A 12,480-nucleotide genomic window follows, 5' to 3' on the forward strand; every position below is an offset into this window, starting at 1 on the left:
CCTACCTGACACCAAATTTGGCTCTTTCTAGAAGTGTGGCCATGAGTTTTACCAAGACACTGTTCATGAAATCCTTCATGAATGTGTTTCCCACAGGGCAGATGGAAAAACTAAAGCATGAATTTAACTTTGGAACTCCTAAATCTCAATAAAAAGACATGCCCATAAACAAAGGGGTGAGGGCACAGAAGACTTTAACAGACCTTTCGCAAAAATTAAAATTAAAATTAAATTAAAAATAAATGGCCAATAAGCACATGAACAGATGCTTAACATTTTTAGTTACCAGGGAAATGCAAATGAAAACCACAATGAGCAGTCACTACATACATACCCAAGTGGTCAAAACTAAAAAGTACAAAAAGTTAGAAACTTCAAATGCCGACCAGGATGTGGAGCAATGGGAACCCATAGTTTATGGAAACATAAAATGATACATTTTGGAGAAAGGTCTGACAGTTTCTTATAAAATTAAACATACACCTGCTCTTTGACCCAGCAATTCCACTCTTAAATACCTGGCCAAAGGATATAAGAAATATATGTCTACAAAGGAACTTGCACAGACAGCAGCCTTGTTCATAATAACCAAAAACTTTAAAGCTGCCCATCAACAGTTGAATGGATAAATTCATAATACTACATAGTAATAAAAAGAATTGTGGATACATGCAAGAACATGGATGATTCTCAAAAACATTCTTCCCATGAGAAAAAAAAAAAAAGCCTTACACAGTATACATACTATATGATTTCCTTTATATTTAGTTCTGGAACAGATTGTGGGAAAAAATTAGAATAGTAGTTGCCTCTGGAAGGTGGTAGAGGAGCAGGGATTGACTAGGAAAGGGTATTGGCCAATTCTCTGGGGTTTTAGGAATGTTTGGTATCATGACAGGAGTTCAGGTTACATAGGTGTGTGCATTTGTCAAAACTCAGTCAATGTGTACTTTGGATTTCTGCATTTCACCATATGTGAATTTTACATCAAAAGAAAAATACAATCAAATACTGAACTCTAATTATATGCATGCTGAACTACTTAAAGGAAAGTTTACTAATGTCTGCACAAGATGGGATGATGGATGTATAGACAAATATGTGGTAAAGTACAAGTATAGTAAAATGTGAATAGTAGAATCTAGGTGGTGGAAAACAGGTGCTCATTCTTTCCATTTTGTTTGAACATTTTCGTAATAAAAGAACCACTTATTTGGGGGGTTTGCAGCAAATGGAGACACTAGAAGCTAAGAGGGGCAGGAAGTTCCTCTTACTTTGGGAAATGCAAATTAAAACCACAATGGTTTTCCCAAAAGTAATTGACCTTTTTCAGTCAATGTTTCCTCAACTATCAGATGGGTAAAATGGCAGTGGGGGGAGCTCCATATTATTAAGCATTTCCTGGTGGGTGGAAACGTCTTGAACTGGGTGCGGCCTCAAGCTGGTTACTCGCGCTGCCTACTCCTCTGGTGTCCTCGCAATACCCTGCTTAGACCCACCAGCTCGGAGGCAATCTTCGCGACCTGCGCAGGCGGTCGCTCTGATAACCGCATCCCGGTTTCCGGGACAGCACCGGAAGTCACTTCTCATACGCCTTTTGTATTGGATACCGGCTTTTCATGGGGCCGAGCGCCGCTGGGTAGGCGGAAGTAGCCGCAGGCATGGCGGCGGCTATGCCGCTTGCTCTGCTCGTCCTGCTGCTCCTGGGGCACAAAGGCTGGTGCCTTGCAGAACCCCCACGCGACAGCCTGCGGGAGGAACTTGTCATCACCCCACTGCCTTCCGGGGACGTAGCTGCCACATTCCAGTTCCGCACGCGCTGGGATTCGGAGCTTCAGCGGGAAGGAGGTGAGGGCGCGAGATCTGACCAGATAAAGACTTCCGTGGTGCCTGCTCGCTGGCCATAGGATGGAGGCAAACTTTGGGGGTGGGGCCTAATTCCTGGGTGGAGTTCTGGATCCTGGATGTAGACCCCGACGAGGTGGGGATCGTCACTCACCTGCTCCCTTTTCCACAGTGTCTCATTACAGGCTCTTTCCCAAAGCCCTGGGGCAGCTGATCTCCAAGTATTCTCTACGGGAGCTGCACCTGTCATTCACACAAGGCTTTTGGAGGACCCGATACTGGGGACCACCCTTTCTGCAGGCCCCATCAGGTGCAGAGCTCTGGGTCTGGTTCCAAGACACTGTCACTGAGTGAGTGCACACCTTGGGCCCCATTGCAGGCCATGGAGGGAATGTGGCTGGGAAGGTGTTGTCATCCTGCCACTGCTCTTGGGGACAGCATTTCCAGTAGGCAGCGATTCCATGGGGGTAGAGCTGGAAGTAAGAAATGTTACCACAGATGAATAAACTTCCCAATCCTAAAACTTTCAGACCTGAAATAGCACATGCATATCCCTGGAGAGGCAAATAGCAAACAGTTCATGCTTATTTGGAGGTAAGGCAGTAGAAAACTGGCAACTGGATAACCTTTTAAAAGGCATTAATTAATATTTTTTAAAATGATAATAAGTACCACAAAGCCCAACCATAACATATCTGTGGGTTACAACTGGCCAACAGGATGCTACATCACAGTGTTAGAGAAACTGCTTTTGTTTGGGAGGGGGCAGGTCTAGTTACTGTGCCTGTACTACAAACCACTATTTCCCAGTGGCTGCTGTGGCTATCCTGTTTAGAATAGAACTTTTCTGTGCAGTGGTTGCAAACATGTCTACATGGGCCACATAGGTAAGAAATGAATAAAGGTATTTTAAAAATTGGCAAACACAGGAATGAGAAATATATCTCATTCTCCTCTTAATCCCACTATAAGAAATCAATAGTGCAAGTATGATATAACAAGTTTTAGGGCAATAAAAGGGAGCAGCAGGAATTGTGGCAGACTAGAGAGTTTGTGCAACATTCTAGGGAGGACAGCTCTGCCACTCAGCTTCTATGGATTGTTGCCATGTGGGAATAGAGGCCTAATGTGCTCAGACTCAAATGTTTCAATAAAAATGTTTTGTAGAAACAAGGTCTCACTCTATTGCCCAGGCTGGTCTCAAACTCCTGGGTTCAAGTGATCCTCCTGCCTCAGCCTCCCAAAGTGTTGGGATTACAGGCAAGAGCCACCACACCTGGCCTCATTTTTCAAGAGATGCCAGAAATCTGGAATTTAATGTGAAAATTAGCAAATTCAAATATCAGCAAGTAATTTAAAAAATTTTAAAGTGCTGTGCGGGTCAATGTTGTCCTTACCAAATGAAGCATGTTTATGGTTTGGGTAGAGTTTTCAGGCTTCAAGTTTGCCATTTTTATTTGACGCTTAAGGACTGGAGCAGTTGAAAACCTCTGTACATAGAATTATCAAAAGCCCCCGGACAACACTAAGGAATAAGGAATAAGCAGTGACTCCCTAGCTTGCCAAGACTTTCTCTCTTGCCTCAACTCTGGCTCCCCTACCCTTTCCTGTCTACTCTGCTGTCACTGTCTCCCCTCAGCCCATAATTGTCTGAAAGGTGGAGCTAATGCTTAGAATTATTTCTAGTGCTTATTAAGTTTTATGGCTTTCTATTACTGAGAGCAAATCTCTTTTGATATTTCTCCAAGAAGAGAACATCTAATATGATTTGATGTTTTTATGAAATCCTAGAACAGTTGTTTTTCCCATGTTCAGTGAGCTTTTTTGGATATAAGGCTTCTCACCATGATAATAGAACCAGGACTTACCTTTATTCCCAGAGTATACACAGGGCAGTGTGCATTGTTTTGCCCAGCCAAGCACATTCAAGGAAGATCTGTGAGGTCATTTCAGCTCTGATATATGAGGCGCTTTCCATGGTGTCAGGGGAAGCACGTAGATGACCCAGACTGGTCCTTGTCCTCAAGTTGCTTACAGCATAGTTAGGGAGAAAAGGTGCTCAGGACACGATGCTGCTGCCACCTAGCCATCTCCCAGGAGGGACCTAGTAGGAGACTTGGATGGTCAAAACCATGACTGCACAGAGGAGGCTGTGCTTAAGGAGGGCAGGAAAGGCTTCCTGGAGAGGGGGGAAGAACTGGAGCCGGATCGTGAAGGTAGGCAGAAAGAAGTGAGCAAAGACTTGCAAGGAAGGAAGAATCACCTGAGCAGAGACCCATGGGGATGCAGAGATGTCCAGAGGAGAGTGAGGAAGAAGGGGCTGAGTAGGATGAGACCCAGCAAGTGGGCTGGGTAGGGGCAGCAGTGTTCCAGCTCCATCAACTGGCCCGTCTAATAGTTAAGAATACAGCCTCCACCTACCATAGGTTTAGCAGCCAGTTGTGGGCTCTGAAAGAGGGAGCAGAGATAGCCCCAGGACAGTGAGTGGATTTGTGTCTCTATCCAGTGTGGATAAATCTTGGAAGGAGCTCAGTAATGTCCTCTCAGGGATCTTCTGCGCCTCTCTCAACTTCATCGACTCCACCAACACGGTCACTCCCACTGCCTCCTTCAAACCCCTGGGTCTGGCCAATGGTGAGATAACCCCTACAGCCCTTTCCTTCTTCCTCTTACCTCCTGCCCAGACCTTTGCCTCCTTTTCCCTCAGTTTCCTGCTTCCTCAGCCTGGGCTAGATCCTAAGTCCCCTGTGTGTGCAGGCCCCCAATACTGTGCCATCTCTGCATGCTTTCTCCCAAGGAGAGAAAGGAGTCCCACTCCCAGCTGGGACTGTCCAGACTGTGGTGCTAGAGGTGGTGTGGGGAGCAGGAGGGTCATTCCCATCTCTGGAGTGTGGATCCTGAGGGGTCAGAGCCCAAGGCCCACCCCAGACAGACCTCTGTCTCCCTCAGACACTGACCACTACTTTCTGCGCTATGCTGTGCTGCCGCGGGAGGTGGTCTGCACTGAAAACCTCACGCCCTGGAAGAAGCTCTTGCCCTGTAGTTCCAAGGTGAGGCCGCGCAGCCTGGCAGCCGGGGGCATGTATAGAGAACCTGCGCCCCATGTCAAGTGCTCCATACAGGGCTTCTCTCCTCTTATCTCTTTCTGTCTCCTCCAGGCAGGCCTCTCTGTGCTGCTGAAGGCGGATCGCTTGTTCCACACCAGCTACCACTCCCAGGCAGTGCATATCCGCCCTGTTTGCAGAGTAAGTCACGGGGAGTAGAGGAAGCTGCCATCCAGGGGCTCAGAGAAGGTACATGTAAAGCATGTGGCCAGTGTCTGGCTTGGGCTGAGTGAGTACTGAGTGGTACATGTGATGCTGGTTATTCAGGGCATTGGCCAAGCACCAAGAAAACAGTGGTTGCCTAGCAAGGACTGAATAAATATTTGTCATGGAAAATAGTGGTTCAGAACAATAGCTATGCGGGTGCAATTGCTAGCTCAGTCACTTGCCAGCTGGCGTAACCTCGGGTGAATCATTTCATTCCCCTGAGCCTGGTTTCCCACCCTGTCACATGACATTGATAGTAGAATCCACTCGTAGGGTTGTTGTGATAGTTTATCAAACTGATGCACATAAAGCTGTCAGCACAGGGTCTGGCATGGGGTCAAGTGCTCAGGAGTGGGTGGTAGCAAATCGATGGATGTGACAATACATAGATGAGGGATTGAGTTGGAGTAGGAGTCTTTTTTGGGGCTGTGTGGTTGGGTGAGAGTGATACCCCCTCACTGCTGCCATCTGGCCCTTGTGATAGAATGCACGCTGTACTAGTATCTCCTGGGAGCTGAGGCAGACCCTGTCAGTTGTATTTGATGCCTTCATCACGGGGCAGGGGAAGAAAGGTAAGTTACCTTGGCAACTCATCTCTACCCACCCATGCCAGCCCTGCCTTATCTATGTGGACTAGGCCTAGGCCTGGCCCCTGCTCAGCCCTGCTCTCTGTTTCTCAGACTGGTCCCTCTTCCGGATGTTCTCCCGAACCCTCACGGAGCCCTGCCCCCTGGCTTCAGAGAGCCGAGTCTATGTGGACATCACCAACTACAACCAGGTAACAAGGTCTCCAACCACACACACAAACACATCCCTGGTCCCTAAGACCAGCCTGCCCGCTCTGCTTGCTTCTTAGCCCTGCCTTTGTGTCCCCAGGACAACGAGACATTAGAGGTGAACCCACCCCCGACCACTACCTATCAGGACGTCATCCTAGGCACTCGGAAGATCTATGCCATCTATGACTTGCTTGACACCGCCATGATCAACAACTCTCGAAACCTCAACATCCAGCTCAAGTGGAAGAGACCCCCAGAGAATGGTGAGTGGGTGGATGGTTGGACTGCCGGGTTGCAACGGCTACAGAGAAAAGACTCACAATCCCATGTCTTTGCCATAAGATGATAGGGTTGTATTTAGACCAGATCTCCGGAGTCATATGCTGCTGACTCGAGCGCTTCCAAGCTCTGTGATTTTGGGTAGGTTCCTAAACTCCCCAAGCTTCAGCATCCACATCTGAAAAATAAAGAGTATACTCAGTGAATTGGATGAGATGATGTGAAAAATGGAGTTAGTTCATGCATTTGCTTAATCAACCAAATACTTTTGAATTCATACTAAGTGCCAGGCATAGAGTGTTGAATAGGACAGAGGACACTGCACTCAAGAAATACAATGTCTACTAGTTGAGGGCAGGTGTCAGTTAATTACAGTTGTAGTTCAGTTCCCTTACCAAGGGAAAGAGCAGAATATCCTGAGAGGACCTGGTTTGGGTTCGAGGGGGGCACGGTGTTCGTCACATAAGCACTTTAATACTAGCAACCTATTGTCATCATTGCTTGTTGGCTGGGGAAGACAGGGATGATTCCAGAACCCGGATTGCCCAGTTTCAGTGTCAGGACTGTTCCCCCATCTACTCATTGGCTTGGGACTCTGAACATGGCCTGGGCAGTTGGGGTGGGGAGTGACTCTTACCTTTGGCAGCTGTTAACTTGTTGATATTTCTTTACACAGAGGCCCCCCCAGTGCCCTTCCTGCATGCCCAGCGGTACGTGAGCGGCTATGGGCTGCAGAAGGGGGAGCTGAGCACACTGCTGTACAACACCCACCCGTACCGGGCCTTCCCAGTCCTGCTGCTGGACACCGTACCCTGGTATCTGCGGCTGTATGTGCACACCCTCACCATCACCTCCAAGGGCAAGGAGAACAAACCAAGTGAGGACCTGAGTCCTGAACCAGGCCCCCAGCCCACGCTTTCATGCCCTCTCCAGGTCCCCCAAACTCTCATTTCCCTTGGTAGTTCCTGAAGTACCTCGGAAAAGCGACACAGGCATAAAGAGTAAGGAATAGTTTCAAAACTGGAACGGGAGCCTCACTGTGCCAGGTTCAGAAGTCATTTATAAAACGGAAATCATTAAAACACATAATACTGGTGATTCTTAATAGGACTGTACAAGGACAGTAGGTTCCTTTTTCACTTACTTTTGCCCCCTTTCTGGAGCGTTGGGTTTTGTGATGATTCATAGACTCTTTAAGGTAGGGAAAGGGCTTGGCAATGTTGGGCTTTTGAAGCTAGGAAGATAGCAGAGCTGGAGTAGATGGTGTTTTGCTTCCTTGGGAGGGGTAAAGAGGTACAGTTAATTAAAGTTTTTTTAAAATTTTTATTTTTATTAAAATTTATTTTTCTAAAGAGAAGATAATATTAGTGCTTCCTATTAGGTGCCAGGCATAGTACTAAAACACTTGCTTTTCTTTTGTGTAGGGGGAGACTAGTAGTAAAGTCAAAGACCCCTGAGGAAGAGGTTGTACCATATCCCAAACAGCCAAACTTAAAAACCTTTCAGTACTTTCATTGATTCCTATGTTGTCAAACCTATGGTGAATAGTTTCACTTATTTTCAGCACCCATTATTTGTACCACCTTCAAAATCTCTATTTCAGATATCCTAGCTGTGTATTCTATAGGTTTTTCTGTTATTATTATTTTAAAACTTCTCCTTTGGAAAATTTCAACCCGAACCCAAACAGAATAGTGTAATAATCCCCTGTACCCACCCTGCAGCTTTTTTTTTTTTTTTTTTTAAGGAGACAAGCTGTCGTTCTGTCACCCAGGCTGGAGTGTAGTGGCATGATCGTGGCTCATTGCAGTCTCAGACTCCTGGGCTCAAGCAGTCCTCCTACCTCAGCTTCCCCAGGGCTATAGGCATGAATCACCATGCCTTTAATTTTTTCATAGAGACAGGGTCTTGTTATGTTACACAGGCTGGTCTCAAACTCCTGGCCTCAAGCGATTCTCCTGCCTTGGCCTCCTAAAGTGCTAGGATTATAGGTGTAAGCCACTGCCTGCTGGTGTATCTTAAAGCAAATCTTAGACATTGCATCAATTAACCTTTAAATACTTCAAGGATTTTTAAAAATGTAACCATGTCATTACCACTTCTGTTTTCCCCTGTGGTCTTAAAAATGTCTTTTTATATTTGGTTTGTTTAAATTGGGATAAACAAGGTTCTCACATTGCATTTGCTTTATCCTAAGTTCTTCTCTTGGGTGGGCACAGTGGTGCACACCTGTAATCTCAGCACTTTGGGAGGCCGACATGGAAGGACCACCTGAGTCCAGGAGTTCAAAACCAGCCTGGACAACATCGTGAGACCCCTGACTTCTACAAATTTTTTTTTTTTTGAGACGGAGCCTCATTCTGTCACCCAGGCTGGAGTGCGGTGGCACAGTCTCGGCTCACTGCAACCTCCACCTTCTGGGTTCAAGCGATTCTCCTGCCTCAGCTTCCCAAGTAGCTCAGACTGCAGGCACGTGCCACCACGCCTTGCTAATTTTTTATATTTTTAGTAGAGATGGGGTTTCACTGTGTTAGCCAGGATGGTCTCAATCTCCTGACCTCATGATCTGCCCACCTTGGCCTCCCAAAGTGCTGGGATAAAAAAAAAATTGTTTTTAATTAGCTGGGGGTGGTGTCGCACGCCTATAGTCCCAGCTACTCAAGAGGCTGAGGTGGGAGGATCACTTGAATCCAGGAGATCAAGGCTATAGTGAGCCATGATCATACTACTGCACTTCAGCATGGGCGACAGTGTGAGACCCTGTCACCAAAAAAAAAAAAAAGAATTTCTTTTTCTTTAAAATTAATAGACTATTCTTAGAGCAGTTTTAGGTTACAGAAAAACTGAGCACAAAGCGCAGAGTACCCATATACTCCCTATCTCCACACCCAGACTTTCCCTTATTATAAACGCCTTGCTTTTGGTGTGGTACTCTTCAGTCTCTTGTCATCTGTAGCAGTGCCCATGCTTTTTTTTTTTTTTTTTTTTTTAACGCCAATTATTTGTTGAAGGAACTGGGTCATTTGTTGTATAGAACGTTCCACATTCTGGATTTGTCCTTGTGCTGGTGTTTAACACGGTCCTCCATCTCCTATATTTCTTGTGTATTGGTGGTTAGATTTAGAAACCTGATTAGATTCATGTCCCACATTTTTGGCAAGAAAAATTCCCAGGTGGCTCTGTGAACTTCTTGCACCACATCAGGCACTTGGTGTCTGGTGCCCCAGTTTTAGTGATGTGAAGATTGATTAGCAGTCTGCAGCACTCCTAACAACCTCTCTTGACCGCATCCTGGGATCACTGCCCTGGAAACATCCTCTCCCTTTTCTTAGCCCCTGCTTTCTTCCCTAGCCTGCCTGGCTTCTACGCTCCCAAGCCCACCTTCTAGGCACTCAGATTGAGGCTCCATGGCAAGCAGCAGGGACAGGGGCAGCAGGTAGCCTGACCCCAGGAAAGAGGTATGGGTGACCCTTGCATGTCTCCAGGTTACATCCACTACCAGCCTGCCCAGGACCGGCTGCAACCCCACCTCCTGGAGATGCTGATTCAGCTGCCAGCCAACTCAGTCACCAAGGTTTCCATCCAGTTTGAGCGGGCGCTGCTGAAGTGGACCGAATACACCCCAGATCCTAACCATGGCTTCTATGTCAGGTGGGCTCCACCCCCACAGGCCACCTCTCATCCCACTGACCTACCCTCTCTGCTGCTTACCCCTTGGTAGGGGAGCTAGGTGGGAACATGGGCCATCTCTCTGCTTCTCTGTAGCCCATCTGTCCTCAGCGCCCTTGTGCCCAGCGTGGTAGCAGCCAAGCCAGTGGACTGGGAAGAGAGTCCCCTCTTCAACAGCCTGTAAGTGTGATCACATTCACTGATAACACATCTTCAGCTCCCTGCTGGGCCTTAACACAGGTGACCAGGCTCCTGCAGGGGAGTTCAGGGTAGATGTTACATCTTCCAAAGAGATTTGTAGATTTAATTCAGTCTTAATAAAAATCCTGGCAGTCTGAAATTTGTGAAGACTTTATAAAATGATTTTAAAGTGCTTCTAGAAGAATATTTTTACTTATAGCCTACATTTACTCCTTGATGCTCTTAAATATTTAATCAAGCACTTATCAAAGTACCAAGTGCTTCTGAGAGCACTGGGTGTACAAGATTAAACAAAACAGACTTGGCCCTGGCCTCCCTTTGCTTACAGTCTAGAGGGAGAATTCTGGTCTAGAAAGTAATGGTGTCAGAGGTGGGGTAGGAATTGATTTACTGGGTTATCTAGGAAGGCTTCATTGAGGAGGTGGCATTTAGGCTGAAATTAGGCTAAGAAAGAGGCAACCAAGCAAAGGCAGGGCCTCTTTCACCACTTCAACACCAGGCTTCTCTTTCTCCCCTCCCCCACTTCCCTCCCTCCCTCCCTCCCTCCTTACCTCCCTCCCTCCCTCCCTCACTCCTTCCTTCCTTTGTTCTTTCTTTTTTATTTTTTATTTTACTTTAAGTTCTGGGACACAGGTGCAGAACGTTCAGGTTTGTTACATAGGTATACATGTGCCATGGTGGTTTGCTGCACCCATCAACCCGTCATCTAGGTTTTAAGCCCCGCATGCATTAGGTTTTTGTCCTAATGCTCTCCCTCCTCTTGCCGCCCACCCACCGCTCTCCTTTTATCAGGTTTATAAATTGAGCTATGCCTTCTGTTGAAAGGTTTTGAGCCTAAGAGAACATTGGAAACACTGTGTTGCATTGCCCAGTACTGCCGGAATGAGGATGGGGTGAGATGGGGAGGAGCAGCCAGTCCTGTCTCACCGCTCTTCCCCTGACCCCAGGTTCCCAGTCTCCGATGGCTCTAACTACTTTGTGCGGCTCTACACGGAGCCGCTGCTGGTGAACCTGCCGACACCTGACTTCAGCATGCCCTACAACGTGATCTGCCTCACGTGTACTGTGGTGGCCGTGTGCTATGGCTCCTTCTACAATCTCCTCACCCGAACCTTCCACATCGAGGAGCCCCGCACAGGTGGCCTGGCCAAGCGGCTGGCCAACCTCATCCGGCGTGCCCGAGGTGTCCCCCCACTCTGATTGTTGCCCTTTCCAGCAGCTGCAGCTGCTGTTTCTCTGGGGAGGGGAGCCCACGGGCTCTTTCTGCCACTTGCTCTCCTTGGAGTTGGCTTTTGAACCAAAGTTCCCTGGACCAGGTCAGGGCCTACAGCTGTGCTGTCCAGTACAGGAGCCACAAGCCAAATGTGGCATTTGAATTTGAATTAACTTAAATTAGAAATTCATTTCCCCACCTGTAGTGGCCAGCTCTGTATTGAGGTGCTCAATAAGCAAAAGTGGGCAGTGGCTGCTGTATTGGACAGCACAGAAAAAGACTTCACTGCAGAAAGGTTGGTTGGCAGCGCTGGCCAAGGTGATGGGGTATGCTGCAGGGTGTGTGTCACTGTGTGGTGGATGGAGTTTACTGTTTGTGGAATAAAAACGGCTGTTTCCTTGATTCTTTGCCTCTTGTCCTTGAGTCCTAGGAAGAGCTGGGGACTGGGGATTGTTTGCTGGGTGCCTGAACAGTACCTCCGGCCCTATGCCTGCAACCCTCTCCACAAAACAGAAAACAAAACAAAAAGAAAACCCTACCTCCTCCCACCTGGCTGGAAATTTCTTCTCCTGATCTGCTTCCCCGTCCTCCCCATCCCCATCTGACTGTGATTCCCAGAACTCCCTGGGTTGTTTGGGAGTGTTTCTGAAAGCATAATCCATGACCATGGAAATGAATCATCCTACTTCTTGGGGGCCTTGAGAGCCAGTCCCTATCAGCAAGGGTAGAGTGGAGGGGCGGGAGAGCTCTGGGTGGTGGGTCTCTAACTGTAGTGTGCATCGGAGTCACTGGGGGCACCTGTGAAAATAATGTAGGTTCCTAGGGTCCAGATCCTACTAATTCAGTTGGTCTGGGTATGGCTCAGCCTTTGACTTTTTAGCAGGCTCCTCAGGAGCTCGTGCTGTGCGCCGTCCTCAGACCACCCCAGGCTTTGAAGCCAGGCTCATTGGATTGAAGCCCGCCCCGCCCACCTCCTTTGCTGGTTACATAACCCTGGATTCCTATAAAACAAGCCTTTAGGCGGGTGCCTCCCACTGCCCTCATCTTCTATCTTTTCCTCTGGCACACTTGGCATCAACTGTGTGTTATTTGCAGTTCCCCCCACCTCCCACCCCACTCAGTTCTCCCATCATAGTGGTTTGGCCTAGAATGCCCTATTCCACCAACCATGCACACCTCTCAA

General features: G+C 47.6%; 1 protein-coding gene and 1 long non-coding RNA gene across 4 annotated transcripts; one reads left to right on the plus strand and one right to left on the minus strand.

Annotated features, from left to right (window-relative positions):
* Positions 1-742: 742 nt before the first annotated feature.
* Positions 743-4,942, minus strand: LOC144332181 (uncharacterized). The gene is made up of 3 exons (XR_013399987.1): positions 4,267-4,942; positions 3,714-3,949; positions 743-2,318 (listed from the first exon to the last, which is right to left on the minus strand). It is a non-coding gene; the product is annotated as an uncharacterized LOC144332181 (long non-coding RNA).
* On the plus strand, positions 1,646-11,699 carry PIGT (phosphatidylinositol glycan anchor biosynthesis class T). Of its 3 annotated transcripts, XM_015148939.3 has the most exons (12): positions 1,646-1,848; positions 2,018-2,195; positions 4,352-4,479; positions 4,795-4,895; positions 5,004-5,090; positions 5,641-5,728; positions 5,837-5,934; positions 6,033-6,198; positions 6,891-7,091; positions 9,700-9,865; positions 9,980-10,063; positions 11,032-11,699. In XM_015148939.3, the coding sequence occupies exons 1-12, from the start codon at positions 1,662-1,664 to the stop codon at positions 11,282-11,284; spliced, it is 1,737 nt and encodes a 578-aa protein (XP_015004425.3). In that variant the 5' UTR covers positions 1,646-1,661; the 3' UTR covers positions 11,285-11,699. The 3 variants fall into 3 exon arrangements, with proteins under 3 accessions (XP_015004425.3, XP_077807983.1, XP_015004426.3); XM_077951857.1 differs by lacking the exon at positions 4,352-4,479; XM_015148940.3 differs by lacking the exon at positions 4,352-4,479 and having other exon boundaries at positions 2,018-2,155.
* The last annotated feature ends 781 nt before the right edge of the window (positions 11,700-12,480 follow it).

This window comes from Macaca mulatta, chromosome 10 (assembly GCF_049350105.2).
Source record: "Macaca mulatta isolate MMU2019108-1 chromosome 10, T2T-MMU8v2.0, whole genome shotgun sequence".
Classification (NCBI taxonomy): domain Eukaryota; kingdom Metazoa; phylum Chordata; class Mammalia; order Primates; family Cercopithecidae; genus Macaca; species Macaca mulatta.